Below are 15,886 nucleotides of genomic sequence, written 5' to 3'. Positions count from 1 at the left end.
TCTTTACAAAGTTATTCCTCGGAATTTTTAGAACGGCAGCCCACAAAAAACGTAATGAAAAAAAAAACCCGACAGCGCGTGTCCTTTATGTCAGCTCTTCTCAGACTGAAATATTAGAAGTGCGAAACAATAACAGCAGATCGGCCCACGCAAGAGGCCGCGTTTCTACCAGAAAGCTCGCCTTCGTGCATAGCGTTCGCAGCCAGCGCTTCCCGGTAAACGTTACCGTTACGTAAGCCGCAGTTGCCGGGAAGCACGAAAAGCAGTAAGCGGTCTTTGAACGCTATCGCGTTCCATTCTTAAAGGAGAGCTTAAGCGTCCTCTAAATTTTTAGATGCCACCTCAGCATTCAGCGCCAGTTACCTCAACATGCCGTTGGTCCTGGAGACAGCTTTCGTTATTAAACTTTAGGCTTCCGGCCACGTATTTTAACTACTGAACAAGAGCCCGCATTGACTTCACAGAATAACGCGAGCATGCTGCGCCGGTCAACCCACGTGCACAGAAGTAATAAGCGCACAACTTAGCCAGTGAGTCTCGGATTACAAAACAGTACAAAACAGGTCTGATTAGACGTGCCAATTTGTGCAAATTGCGAATCGGTATGCTCTTCTATGTATTGGGACGGGCTGGGTACGACAGTCAAAAGGTAGCTTGATTTGGGAGTGTGGCCAGGTGCATTGTGTGATGAATAATAAACCTGCAGGAACACTAGTCACAGTGAATCCAAATGAATAGGAAGTAGCCAAACATCCTAATATGCAGTGAACGTATTCTAAATAACGTAAGCGCGTTGTGAAGTGCTTGTTTAAACGCATTTATCGCACGAAACGTAGGTTGCCTTTGGCCATCGGCATAACCCCTCATCCGGATTTCGAAAGCGAAGGGTCTCATTTAGTATCTCAGCGTTTTCGTGGCCCTTATTCTGGTAACGTTTAAACGTTTTCACCCGACGTCACCGACACGACCCCACCTCACAGTGCTAACACCCAAACATGATGACCACGATGACGTCAGTGCGTGGTATTCAGTGCAGCAGGTAACCTGCCTTTGTTGCGATACAGACGCTGACGAAATTAATGTCGCTGGCGTCTGTGCCCGCTAGCTAGGAGTCCTCACTACGAACGAGTCCAACACTGGTGTCACGTCTCTTTCTGCTTGTACAGTGCCCAATATAGCGGCCATGGGGACGCCAATTGCAAACAGTCCATAAGGAATACTATCTGAGGATGTTAAGGGGGCAACGAAACACTTACTTTGGCTACACTCTGACTGCATGTCTCATTCTCTGTCCCGCAGAAATATTTTTATCAAGAACGGAACCGTGGGCGACGCCGCCGTGGCCACCATGCTGTGCATGTGCGTCGTCATGCCTCACCGGTGCGGACTTGGAGGGGGATTCGCGGCCACCTACTACAACCGGTGCGGAGACTGCGCATGATAGAATCTTTTAGAGCGTACAATCTGCAACAAGATTCTGCGAAGAACCATGAGATCAGATTGGGAGGTAGTACGTGCATTTAGATATTGTGGAAGGCTCGACCTGCCACTTGTTTTTCTAACTTCCTTCTCGAAGTTGCATTGCTACGACCATCCACCCTTTTACATTGCATGGTTTTCCATGCAAAGTGAACCATACATGATTCACTTTGTAACTGCGCGTTTAGAACAACAATACCACTCGAACACGTGTAATGCAGGGCCCCTTGACTGCCGAACGAATTTCACTTAAAGATACGCAATATATGCTCGAATACCTACGTAGCAAATAAAGCGAGAAGAAATCGACAGGCCTTGTAATAAGGTAATCATTTCATCAACACATCATTTTACTTGTTAGATTGTAGTTTCCTTTATCACGTCGCAAAAATATCTACGGTTGAAAGGTGTACGCTTGAATGAAAAACTAAGAATAGCGCAGGTAAACACACCAGAAAGAAAAGTGCATTTCTTTCGATCGATGCCTAGTACTGCGTTTGGATCTTTATTCAGAATGTAATCGCAGCTTTCTTATTGCTTTGCGAAGCATTACTATCAGCGCATGATGTAGGAGTCGTCGGACGATCTCGCCGCTGCCACCATTTGAAGGAGTTGAAGGTCGTAGAGAGGAACTCGGTGAACATGATTTATTTACATTATTTACATCTTAGACCAGACATATATCGACAGTCTAGCGTGACTCCCATATGGAGCCCGCAGGACTAACATACAGCAAACAGCTTACGAGCACACAGCTCACGAGTACATTTATAGCATGACAACGAGCACTCAGATCCCGACGACGAGCACCCGACGAGCAACCACACTAGCAGCCGGCAAACGCTGCTTATAAGCATTTGATCCCCCCTTGATTCCCAGTTGCCTTCCCCCTTTGCATAGCTCTTAAGGCTTTCTTTACTTCTTCTGGCGTTACCTGTGGGATTTCGAATTCCTCTAGGCTATTCTCTCTTCCACTATCGTCGTGGGTGCCACTGGTACAGTATAAATCTCTATAGAACTCCTCAGTCACTTGAACTATCTCATCCATATTAGTAACGATATTGCCGGCTTTGTCTCTTAACGCACACATCTGATTCTTGCCTATTCATAGTTTCTTCTTCACTGTTTTTAGGCTTCCTGCGTTCCTGAGAGCCTGTTCAATTCTATCCATATTATAGTTCCTGATGTCCGCTGTCTTACGCTGGTTGATTAACTTAGAAAGTTCTGCCAGTTCTATTCTAGCTGTAGGGTTAGAGGCTTTCATACATTGGCGTTTCTTAATCAGATCTTTCGTCTCCTGCGATAGCTTACTGCTTTCCTGTCTAACGGCGTTACCACCGACTTCTATTGCGCACTCCTTAATGATGCCCATGAGATTGTCGTTCATTGCTTCAACACTAAGGTCCTCTTCCTGAGTTAAAGCCGAATACCTGTTCTGTAGCTTGATCCGGAATTCCTCTAGTTTCCCTCTTACCGCTAACTCATTCATTCGCTTCTTGTGTACCAGTTTCTTTCGCTCCCTCCTAAAGTCTAGGCTAATTCGAGTTCTTACCATCCTATGGTCACTGCAGCGTACCTTGCCGAGCACGTCTACATCTTGTATGATGCCAGAGTTCGCGCAGAGTATGAAGTCGATTTCATTTCTAGTCTCACCATTCGGGCTCCTCCACGTCCACTTTCGACTAACCCGCTTGCGGAAAAAGGTATTCATTATCCGCATATTATTCTGTTCTGCAAACTCTACTAATAATTCTCCTCTGCTATTCCTAGAGCCTATGCCATATTCCCCCACTGATTTGTCTCCAGCCTGCTTCTTGCCTACCCTGGCATTTAAGTCGCCCATCAGTATAGTGTATTTTGTTTTGACTTTACCCATCGCCGATTCTACGTCTTCATAAAAGCTTTCGACTTCCTGGTCATCATGACTGCATGTAGGGGCATAGACTTGTACCACCTTCAATTTGTACCTCTTATTAAGGCAGCTGGGGAGGATCAGGTAACAGCAGATTTGTTGAAGGATGGTGGTCAAATTGTTCTAGAGAAACTGGCCACCCTGTATACGCAATGCCTCATAACCTCGAGCGTACCGGAATCTTGGAAGAACGTTAACATAATCCTAATCCATAAGAAAGGGGACGCCAAAGACTTGAAAAATTATAGACCGATCAGCTTATTGTTCGTTGCCTACAAAGTATTTACTAAGGTAATCGCAAAGAGAATCAGGAACACCTTAGACTTCTGTCAACCAAAGGACCAGGCAGGATTCCGTAAAGGCTACTCAACAATAGACCATATTCACACTATCAATCAAGTGATAGAGAAATGTGCAGAATATAACCAACCCTTATATATAGCTTTCATTGATTACGAGAAAGCATTTGATTCAGTCGAAACCTCAGCAGTCATGGAGGCATTACGGAATCAGGGTGTAGATGAGCCATATGTAAAAATACTGGAAGATATCTATAGCGGCTCCACAGCCACCGTAGTCCTCCACAAAGAAAGCAACAAAATCCCTATAAAGAAAGGCGTCAGACAGGGAGGTACGATATCTCCAATGCTATTCACAGCATGTTTACAGGATGTATTCAGAGGCCTGGAGTGGGAAGAATTGGGCATAAAAGTTGATGGAGTATACCTTAGCAACTTGCGATTCTCTGATGATATTGCCTTGCTTAGTAACTCAGGAGACCAATTGCAATGCATGCTCACTGACTTGGAGAGGCAAAGCAGAAGGGTGGGTCTGAAAATTAATCTGCAGAAAACTAAATTATTGTTTAACAGTCTCGGAAGAGAACAGCAGTTTACGATAGGTGGCGAAGCACTGGAAGTGGTAAGGGAATACATCTACTTAGGGCAGGTAGTGACCACGGATCCGGATCATGAGACTGAAATAGCCAGAAGAATTAGAATGGGTTGGGGTGCGTTTGGCAGGCATTCTCAAATCATGAACAGCAGGTTGTCACTATCCCTCAAAAGTAAAGTGTATAACAGCTGTGTGTTACCAGTACTCACATATGCGGCAGAAACCTGGAGGCTTACGAAAAGGGTTCTGCTGAAATTGAGGACGACGCAACGAGCTATGGAAAGAAGAATGATGGGTGTAACGTTAAGGGATAAGAGAAGAGCAGATTGGGTGAGGCAACAAACGCGGGTAAACGACATCTTAGTTGAAATCAAGAAAAAGAAATGGGGATGGGCCAGACATGTAATGAGGAGGGAAGATAACCGATGGTCACTAAGGGTTACGGACTGGATTGCAAGGGAAGAGAAGCGTAGCAGGGGGCGGCAGAAAGTTAGGTGGGCGGATGACATTAAGACGTTTGCAGGGACAACATGGCCACAATTAGTACATGACCGGGATAGTTGGAGAAGTATGAGAGAGGCCTTTGCCCTGCAGTGGGCGTAATTAGGCTGATGATGATGATGATGATTCCCAGTGGACGGAAACGTTCGTCCAGTCATCGTTCGACGTCACCGTTCGACGTCATCGTAGATGACCCGCCCTTTTGGAGGATGGGGGCTGTCATACACGTGCCGCACACACCCACACAGGTGTAAAGGTCCGGAGCCGACGTCAGATGGGCTTCGTAGAACTCTGCTTTGTCCCGGGTGGCGCGGCCGAGTACCACATTCCTGAGCTGACCCCGCGCCACGTGGCTGCCGGTTTATTCGCAGTTCTCTGAAGGGCGCCCCATCCGGTTGGATAGGAACACGCGCAGCGGGCTGAAAGCTAGCACGTTGCCACCCCGTCCGGCCATTCCTAACAGCTCCTTCATAGCCCGGAAAATCTCGCCTGGCCAGTGCTGGCAACCGCTGGGCAGGAAGAGAATGGCTGGCGAGCTAGACGATGACTTTGCTCTCTGACTTCCCGCGTACTTGGAATGCCTTCAACCATCTCACAACAACTGGCACAGAAGAGTCGACCCGGCAACACAATACCACTCAACATGCAAACGCCCAGAATCAGCTGTTAACCCACCAGGCCTCCTATCAAAATTTCAGTGCATGTCACTAAACTGGGAATTGCCAAATTTTGCCCCAAAATTTTGTGCCGCCAAAGCGAGCGTTCACGTTCCTCTTGAGTTCGACCAAACCCGACCGTCGCGCTGCACAAGAGTAAAGGTTTACGCAGAATTAAACCGAAGGCTCGCAAACACCAATACCCAAACATAACTTAAGCAGCCTAACTTCGCGAACAGCCTGTTCTTATCCTATCACAGTGGCGTACTTATCTCATGTACTGCTGCCGCTGAACCGTCTGGCCAATTTCACAGGTACGTAAATAGAATCACGCTAGCTTTGTGGTCTCTATTCAAAACGCGTACTTGCGACGCTTACTCACATTTGTTCCTTTAACCCACACAGGACACGTTCCTTAAACAAACAACCAAATTTGCGTAACTTACGCAACACAGAGGAACCTTTGAACAAATGTGTCTTTTACTAACTAGCTCTACGCACGCGTACTAGAGAAGTCAGAATACGGCTGCCCTCGACACACACGAGCACAACCAAGTCATTGACAATCTGCTTCACTCCGTCCACACAGGACACGCGCTAAAGGAACTAAGAGCTCTTCTCAGTGCAAATCACGCACTTACTGAAAGCCCACGCGGTTAACCTCAGAAAATAAAAAAACGCTTATATAAAAAAAGAAGGTCAACTAATACGCACGCGCGTTACCATAGGCCTCTCAACGATAACATTCACACCTGGTTACTTAGACACTAAAAAAAGAAAGCCTATTAACTAACAACTCGCTAAGCTCCAGGTTTACTTAAAACGCGTCTTTCAACTCTCGGAGCTTCTCAAAGAAAACATAAACAAAGCTCATACCTTACATACTCAAAGAAACTGTAGTCTTATATCGCGATATTTTCCAAATGCTAAAAAATAAAACAAAACAGCATTTTTTTCCTTCTACGGAAGTTCTCTTGGCCTCCCATTCCAAACGCTTACGACTGACTCATGCTTTTGAGCCGTAGCCGAGGTGGTCGCGGTCCGAAAGCTACTCTGGCTACCGAGGAACAACAAAAGGGCTGACTCACTGTCAGCTCCCCCAAGACGTTACAGTTTAATGCCAATTTTCGTCCTGGAGCGCCGCTTTCATCATGACCTCGATTGAACGCATCGCTACATCCCACCTGGTCTCGTCTTGCCACCTTGCGCTCCCTCGCCCTACACGCTGAGCTTCGAAAAGAACGACGGAACGACGAGGAATTTAACTTCCCCGTGCCCTTAGTCCGCGTCCGTGCAGAACATGCTTCTCGGTCTCCTTTTGACCGGTCGCTAAAACGTGCTTGATGCGCACACGTCGTCCGTGACGACCGCATCTTTCTTTTCTCCGCGCCCTGCCTTTTCGCGCCTGTCGCCGTCTTTGGCTTCGCTACATTAGCCACCGCATTCCGATCCTTTCGGCGCTTCTTTCTGCGGCGCTTTCCCCTCGAACTCTCTTTGATGCTGTCATCTCGCGCCTCCTGCTGGCCGTTACACATCACGTCGGCCCGGATCGGTCTCTTACCCGCACAGTCTGAATGATCCTTAACTAAATCATTCCTCTCTTGGCTACCTAGACTGGCGGAGAGCCGCACCGATTCCTGAACAATGCAGTTGTTCTCTCGTGAGCTACGGAGCTCGCCATCCCGAGAACTACTCTCAACTGCATCGTCCAGCTGGCACTTCTCTTCGGCACGCAGATCTGACTCGACATGGGTGCCCGTGTCTATCGGGTCAGCAGTACGCTTTACTTCGCTAGCAACCTCGCTAACATTACAAGCGACGCACACGCGCGGTAACTATGCCAATTTGTTCGCAGCTGGCCTAGCTGTCTCTACAGTCCTCTGTTGGCACAGCACCTCGTCGCTCTCACTCCGGCCTTTAACGGCCTCTGCTGCCACTAAGGCTTTGTTAGCTGCTAGCACATCGAGTTCACTTATGAACGTGCTGCTAATCTCGCAGGTGCTGCTACTTCTCTCGGCTTTTGAGCAAAATCTGTTATCAACTTCTTCCCACTTTTGCTGCGTCCAGCCTACAGATTTCTCAAGCCGCTGTTGACTTTGCTCGATTAACTGCTCAAAACATCGAATCTCATTGTTCAATGCAGCAACGTACTGCCTCGTTACTTCTGTTATGCCTTCTTCCTGCGAAACCCCGTTCAGTTTCTGCCTAGCTTCTTCCTGTTTTGCCTAAATTCATCCTGTTCTTGCCTAATTGCTTCCTGTTCCCATTTTTTACTTAGAATTCGGTTACCCCTTTGTTCTATGAATTTCGTATCATTGTTACTTTCTAGAATGGTTTTACGAATCTCTGATACCTTCAAGTCCTCCTCTACGTCTACCTCGATCTCTTCACACAACCAGAACCGGTCAGCCCTCGTCAAACACATTAGGACCATGGTCGCTACTTCAAGCTTTGGCTCTGCTGTCACACAATACTTGTTGCGATACCCACGCAAATCAAGAATACAAGTAAAAGATCCCAGCGAATCAAATCCAAAAACACAGAGAAATTGAAGCCTGGTAAATCTTACAGAGAAAACCAAACGTTTACCCACTGAAGAAGCACCATATCACCAGTCCTCCGCCGTGTCCAGTCAGTTGCAAGAGGTGGTCAATGGCAAGTCGCCTCCAACTTGATCAGGATGCTGGTCGGTCACCATGTGCCAACGTCCGTCAGCTACCGTTGCTGTCTCCGAGTCGTAGGCCGATTTATGAGCCGTAGGCTGATCTAGGAGCCGTAGGCTGATCTCTCCGCTGCCAACCAGATATTAGATTTGGCAGTCGTAACTGTAGGGATGAACTTGACTCTTCGTCAGGACTTAGGCGAGCAGGGTTTATTTGCAGGATTTGCATTTGAAACATGACATATATCGACAGTCTAGCGTGACCACCATATGGAGCCCGCAAGACTAACATACAGCAAACAGCTTACGAGCACACAGCTCACGAGTACATTTCTAGCATGACAACGAGCACTCAGCTGCCGACGACGAGAACCCGACGAGCACACACTAGCAGCCGGCAAACGCTGCTTATAAGCACTTGATCCCCTTGATTCCCAGTGGACGGAAAGTCTGTCCAGTCACCGTTCGACGTCACCGTTCGACATCACCGTAGATGACCCGCCCTTTTGGAGGATGAGGGCTGTCATACACGTGCCGCGCACACACACAGGTGTAAAGGTCCGGAGGCGACGTCAGAGGGGCTTCGTAGAACTCTGCTCTGTCCTGGGTGGCGCGGCCGAGTACCACATTCCCGAGCTTACCCCGCGCCACGTGGCTGCCGGTTTATTCGCAGTTCTCTGAAGGGCGCCCCGTCCGGTTGGATAGGAACACGTGCAGCGGGCTGAAAGCTGGCACGTTACTTGCCACCCCGTCCGGCCATTCCTAACAATGAGCAATGGAAATGTCTTTCATGGATGGAACGTGATTTTGATTGTTTGACCTTAACGTTGCTTCATTTGTTTCGAGGCTGCCATTTTCATGTCTGCATGCATTTATGCACACGCTTACTTTCGATAGAAAGCACTCGTCCTGCACTCTTATTTAGTTGTGCTCGTCAGCTTACACGCTGCTTACAATAAATTACTTCCAACTCACCCGCTTCGCCATTTTTCTTACTGTTGGCTCTTATGCCTCTGCAACGAACAGGAGGTGCATTTCGCTCTGAGGGCTGCAAGATAGAGCTAAATCTCCGACCTCCTTATCACCGCGCTTAAACGTCGAAAGCTTGGTAGATGCTGTGGTCAATACACATCTCGATGAACAGAACCGGAAAAACTGCGACTCACTGTCGTAATTTCTCGGTGCGCTCACCTATGTCACGACGACGCCCGCAGGAAGACGACGAACGCGACGGCTGTGTTGGCCACGGCCAGGGCCCCAGCTGCGTCCTCGCTCGGCATGTTCCGGAGCAACATCAACGCCTCGTTCACCGGTGAGCGTGACTCTGGTTAATTACCAGTGTTGTGGCACTGTAAGAGATGACGTACGGCAGAAGAAACAGACAGGAGCACTGCCGTGCCTGTCAGCGAGTGCACCGCTCTGTGTTGGTTCCGTCGTCCCTCCTGTTTTAGTGCAACACATTTCTCGCAATTATTCATGCAGCGACCAGCCCAGCACCCGTGTTTTGATGCTTCTAGTCACCCCCACGTCGCTTCCGATGGGTTGTCATCCGCTGTTGCTGTACATAATTGAAAAGTTGATCTACTTCACAACTTACAAGCGTGAAAACGCCTACTTTGGAGACGTCTGCTGTAAAGGACGTCGTTCTATAGCCGCCGCGTCGGCGCAGTGGATCTGGTGTTCTACGAGTGAGAATCAAGTCTCAATTTCAATTCCTAACCGCAGCGACGGCACCTTTACATAAGCGTAGGGAAAAAAATGGTTTTGTATTTTGCATTCGGTGGACGTTAATGAAAACCTTGGGCTCAAAATCAAAACGTTGAAATGGTGGGATACACAGAGGACTGAAAGAAGACAAAGGATCACTAACTTACAAATTACAACCCGATATAAACCCTACACCCTGTTCAACCAAGCGTATGCGCGAGTATTAATTGGATCTGGTGAGTCTCGTTTTCCTCTGAGTTCTACGTGTGTCGCACTATTTTAACTTCTTAAGATCTACTAACTGGACCAAACGTCTATCCTTCTGGAGTGTAAATTAATACACACAGCTGCATTATGACGTTTATCGTAGCACGCCGCTCAGCATACGGACGTTTAACATCATCGTTTAGATATTTCAAGCTTCAAAGCACGGTGCAGTCACTTTAAGATGTCCCCGCTCACATTATATTACGAAAACAGCGCTCCACGAAAGGTGATTGCCACTTGCACCTGAATGAAACCAGATTTGCGAAAGATGTCATCATTTATTCACGTGGGCAAGCGCGACGCGGAATCGTCACCTCGCACAAATCAGCTCTACGTCAGTATTCATCGCAGAGGAGACAGCGAACAAATAACAAAGGTATCGCGTGACTTCAGTGGCGGTAAAAGCGTTGGCTAGTGGGACCAAGCCGATCCCGTGGAGCGCTGTTGCTGAAGTGGGCACGACACGCGGATTTTTTAAATGCGTAAGTTTATGCCTACAAAACTAGAAAACCCGTCAGTCTGTTGATCCGTCCGTCACGTAAGACAATCGATTTGAAGAAATGGGCGGTAGGAGCGAGCGAATTCACCTTTGTGCTGCCTCTCGCTTCAGCGCCAACTAAGCGGTGACAATGCAGTGCAAACGAAGCTATCAGCACCCGGCGCACTGTGTTGGGTTACAGAATCAAGCGTCTTTCCTTTCTTTAGATCACTATCATCTTCACTGTGTTCTCATCGCAGATCCCTTTCAAGATAGTGCCCGCGCGTCTGCCTTCAACGCGAACTAAGCGGCGAGAGAAAGAGAAGAAACTTTATTGTAAAGTGAAAGGATTTATGTGGTTGGGGCCCTCAGTCCAAGGCCCCAATGCCTGTCGCTAGCGCTCGTGCTCCTCGTATCAGGGCCAGCCAGACCTGAGGCTCGGAGCGACGCAGAGTCGCCTCCCGCTGCGCATATGTTGGTTGGGGGGATCATAGAACAGTGATATCCTTAGGTAGTTTTTGGCACTCAATCGTGACGTGGAACGCCGTCGGTGGTGCACCGCAGCCTGGGCAGGTGGTGGGATATAACGTTGGGGAGAGCTTGTTGAGAAGGAGGACGTTCGGATATGAGTTGGTTTGAATCCGCCTCAGGGATACGGCTTCATTCTGGGAGAAGGATTTGGGTGGATGGTGATATCGCAAGCGCCCTATAGTCTGTAAAAGTCTGGTGTGTCGCGCTATGTCTTGGGCAAATTCTGAGAGGCTTGATATGGGTTGCTCGCCTCACTGCCAGGTGACCGACAGGTTAGCTCTCGGGCAGCCGCATCAGCGCAGTCATTGCCCGACAATCAGGCATGAGCAGGTGTCCAAATCAGCCTGATGCGTGGTATTGACGGATCTGGAACGACGGGTAGCTTACGTGTGCTGCCGAGAGCGCGATCGGCTTCCTGAGGTATATGACCCCTGACGTAGGCTCGACATGCGTCTTGGGAGTCTGTAATGATCAAGTGGTCGTGTTTTGGTGAAGGAATGAAGGAAATCAACTTTATTAGAGGTCCTGCAGGTCACGAGAGCTTTGTGCTCTCATGGAGTGGGCGTTTCTCACGACGGAACCGGGAGGTTGTGTTGCAGCGAGGTCCTCTTTTATCTGAAGAAGAACATCGTGAGCGGACAAATGGGGGCGAAATCCAAACTGTGTATGGGAGAAGGAATTTCGCATCTTCAAGAAAGGTTGAAGCCGTTTTAGGAGTACATACTCAAGCAGCTTTCCGATGCACGATGTGAGGGAAATTGGCCGTAAGTTTAGAATCACATGGGGTTTTCCGGGCTTGAGCATGAAAGTTATCTCGGCACGTCGCCATTCCAGACGGAGAGTGCCGGCGTGCCAGTGCTGACTGTACATAGCACAGAGCGTTTCCAGGTCCTCATCCGCGAGATTTCGCAGTAGAGTGTACTGTATCCCGACCTCTACGGGTGCGGTGTTCATATGAATGTCTGCGAATGCGGCTTTGATTGCGTGGACAGTTATGTCAGTGCCTAGCGGGTCACTTTCTTCTCTATACAAATAGTCCGGATAGCTTTACTTACAGCCACGGGAGAGATATTGTATTTACTCGATTCTAAGCACCCCCTTTTTTTCACGATCGCGATGCCCAAAGTGAGGGGGGTGCTTAAATTCGAAAAATCTAAATGATCCCCCCTCCCTCTTTTCACCGCGACATTACGACGAGACGGGTGCGGGAAATAACATTTTATTTTTCAAACATTCAAAGGAAAAATCGGTGCAGACAGTGAGCCTACCGCTTGTGTCCAATTTGTAATGCTAGTTTTATTTTCAGGGCGTTTGTAACTTGTGCGAGTGGTGCGGATGATGAGAATATGGCGATCGCTACCCAGCGTCTCACCAGTGTTCAGCCACTCGCCCTGGACGCCCCTAGTGAATGTGAGATTCGGGCAAGTGTCTCTGTCGACACTATTTCCCTGGCGACTAGGCTGGGTATGACCTGTTATGAGGGTGAATAGGTGATTATGTGTGAGGTCCCAAAGTCGGGTGCCCTTTGGTGTGTTACTGCGATAGCCCCAGGCCACGTGAGCGGCATTAAAGTCACCGCACATACGGACATTGGGCCCTACGTGATGCGTTCCAAGAGTAGGCACTGAAAATTGTCCCACCGAGCACAAGGTGCACTGTATACATTTAAGATATACAGGCTATTTTGTCGCCTGTCCGTGAGGGCAATCTCAATGATTTGATGAGGGATGTCTGACGTGACAGCAGCATGGGCATAGGCGAGTTTCCTGGACACGAGCACGCACACTTTCTCCTCGTCCGAGCGCCTAATGGTCTCGTAGCCACTGATAGGAGCAAGTGTGGCGCCTGGGCTCTTGGAGAAGTATGATGTCTGGCGGTTTGACGCTACGGCGACGTAGTGTTGCAGTGAGCCCCGTTTAGATCGGTACTCCCTGCAATTCCACTGCCACGGCGTTAGTCCCGCCGTTCTATTTTGAATTTGCATTGCAGGAGCCATCATTCTGTAGCTGGGCTGGGCGAACGTACAGGTGAGCGCACTCGCTTGTCGCTAGTGACGGCGCTGAGGTTGGTCAAGCTAAAGTTCCTCAATAATTTTAAAGCACAGAAAGGCTTTGATCCAGCCGACGACGCCAGCAATAGGCCGATCAGTGATATTTGACGTTGCTCCCGCCCCTTTGCCGCCATGAAAGTTCGACTTAGTAGTTCTGCGGAAACCCGCAAGGTGGAGAGAAGTAATGAATCAAGGGAAAATCAAACATCCACCCATTCGTAGCAATTGCTACAAAGGAAACCCATACGGGTTCCTTGAAAGAAAAGCCTCATAGTTGAAGAAACGGGTGGCTGTCTGATTTTCCCTTTACTCATTACTTCTCTCCACCTTGCGGGTTTCCGCACAACTAGTACAAACTCTTGCCTATGCTTCGTGTTGTCGACAAATTCGACTTCGCCCTGCCATCTGCTAGCCGCCTGGTTAGCTCAGATGGTAGAGCGGCTGCCCCGGAAAGGCGGTGGTCCCGGGTTCGAGTCCCGGACCAGGAAGAAATTTCCTTCAACTATGAGGCTCTTCCTCCGAGGAACCCGTATGGGTTTCCTTTGTAGCAATTGCTACGAACGGGTGGATGTCCGATTTTCCCTTTATTCATGAAGGTTCCTGTGCGCCGGGCGAAGTGCGCGCGTTTCGCCTGTTGGGCTATGCCCATTGCTGCGATAATTTCGTTCCGGGAGGGCCGAAATGCCATGTTGCTGCGCCGTTGGGTGCCGAAACCGGACGAAGGACGGCAAGAAGTTATTTTGCATCGCGCGCGGGAACCAGAACGTAACCAGAAGAAAAGTATGCTTGCACAGAATTGGACGGAAAGACTGAACCGCCCGTAACTGCACGACTATACGAGGAAAGTAACGTAGAGCGATACGAAGGTGCGACAGAAAATATGCACGTGTATGTGCAAAGCTTGGATAGTATTTCATTCGCGCGCATGAATGTTGACGGCCGAAGTTTGTGGAGATTATTGATTTTAGTGCATTATGAGCCCGTTGACTTAGCAAGTGCCGTATTACCTAGCATGCGAGTAAATAGTGTGGCAGAAGCACATTAACTCGCTGGCAAATATCCGCATTGCGTTACGTGCGATATAAAATAACAAATTTCAGCAGCGAATTCTACTTGTATACTTTCCTTTGTTCGTGCGCGCGTTATTAACTGCGCTTTACAACATGTCCAAAAAGTCATTTCCAACTCCGTATATTCTAACCGTATTTTGTGCATTGAATATGTGAATAAATATATTCCTAAGTGCCTGCATTACTCTGCTTTTAAAAACAAATGCTGCATATCCACTGCTACTGGTCATCAAATATTAAAGTATAATACAATATATTAAGTACATCACATACATCTGCGAGCTCGTTCCTTCCAAGTTTCCCTTACACTCGAAGATGTTTCAGTAATCGGCGATGCCATCTTATTGATGAAAAACACACATCTGCAAATTTACATAAGAAAAACGCCAGAAGCGATACACGGATCGCCAACAAAACACAGTGCTGTAATGGCTAGGCCAATCCGCGTGCGTTTCGTATAAGGGCCCTCTAATTTTTACGCGGCTTTAGCGGCGCACGGAGGCGAAAAAGCATAAACACAACATTGCGCGTCGGGATTCAAGTTTACGTGGCGACGTCGCACGGTTCACGAGAACAGTAAACCGCATTCACACACGCGCACAGACTGCGCTCGATGTTGGTGTGCCGCGAGATTAGATCGCGATGGCAGCCCGAACACGATCGAGGAGACTCGCTGACACGATCCATACCGCCGCTTCAGAATGTCACGATGGCTGCACTTGCGCGTAGCACTGAACCACAAAACACAACAGTCGTCGTGTAATGGCTAACAGAAAGACACACTCGGCGGCAAAAAGACTGTTGGCGCACTCGTTTTCACACACACACACATGATGTTGTTTAGTTGCCGTGAGGGTCGCATGTTTCCGCTACGTTATATCGAAAGTTTTTCGGTCCAAGCGACTGTGAGCCTTCTTTCCTGCACGAATTATCCGTTCAAGGTAACCGCTATGTGTACGCAGCACAGACACAAGCAAAGGAATTCACAGAGCAAACGGGATTAAGCGCAAGTAATCACCAAGGCTCGCGCGGTGATTGAGCGCAAACGAACAAAATGTAAACATACGGAATCGAGGCGATCAAGGCTTCATTCCGCCCCCTTGAGCGTTTTCCTTTCAGCGCTCATTTGAAATAAAATGACTAGCGTTAGCAGTTCGGGCCGTTCTTTCGTTTTTACCACAGTCAGGCACCAGTAGGTTTTATTTCCGCGCGTGTGCAGATATTTTTTTCATTTCACGAACGCCGTGGCGCCGCAGGTGACCTATGGCGCCGTCTACTACAGGAACTTACTAGGTGGCGCGCGCGGCGGATGTCGCTTAAAGCCCCGTCGCTACCTTATTATAGAGGGACCTTAGCTGTAGCGCGTGCGACTAGTGAGGATGAGGAGGAGGATGATTTAGGGGGAAGGCGTTGTGCCGTGAGCTCTCTCGCGCTCTGCGTGAGATCGTTGGTGATTTCATGTATAGCATTGGTTGCAGCAGGGCAGTTTCGAAGTCTACATAGGCGGCTCGGATCATTTCTGTGACCTCCGTGAGAATGCTTTCTCGCATCTCCTACATAGCTCGGTGCAATGCTCGTCGAAGCTGATGCTGTATGTCGCGGCACAATGCAGTTGTGGACTGGGGAGGGATCTTGGCGCGAGGCGCCTGTGATCGGGATTCGGTTTGTGGTAGGTACTG

At 48.7% G+C, this 15,886-nt stretch overlaps 1 protein-coding gene and 1 non-coding gene across 2 annotated transcripts in view; both read left to right on the top strand.

The window, feature by feature from the left end:
• LOC135900989 (scoloptoxin SSD14-like) overlaps positions 1 to 15,886 on the top strand; it is a 64,636-nt gene that overhangs the window by 11,470 nt on the left and 37,280 nt on the right. The window contains exons 3-4 of the mRNA XM_065430614.2: positions 1,300 to 1,422; positions 9,319 to 9,416. Of these exons, the coding sequence (XP_065286686.1) occupies positions 1,300 to 1,422; positions 9,319 to 9,416 (221 nt within the window). The remainder of the gene's footprint in view (positions 1 to 1,299; positions 1,423 to 9,318; positions 9,417 to 15,886) is intronic.
• Positions 13,552 to 13,625, top strand: TRNAS-GGA (transfer RNA serine (anticodon GGA)). Its single transcript has one exon. It is a non-coding gene; the product is annotated as a tRNA-Ser (tRNA).

This window comes from Dermacentor albipictus, chromosome 2 (genome assembly GCF_038994185.2).
Source record: "Dermacentor albipictus isolate Rhodes 1998 colony chromosome 2, USDA_Dalb.pri_finalv2, whole genome shotgun sequence".
Taxonomy (NCBI): domain Eukaryota; kingdom Metazoa; phylum Arthropoda; class Arachnida; order Ixodida; family Ixodidae; genus Dermacentor; species Dermacentor albipictus.
This window is presented reverse-complemented; position numbering and strand designations above follow the sequence as displayed.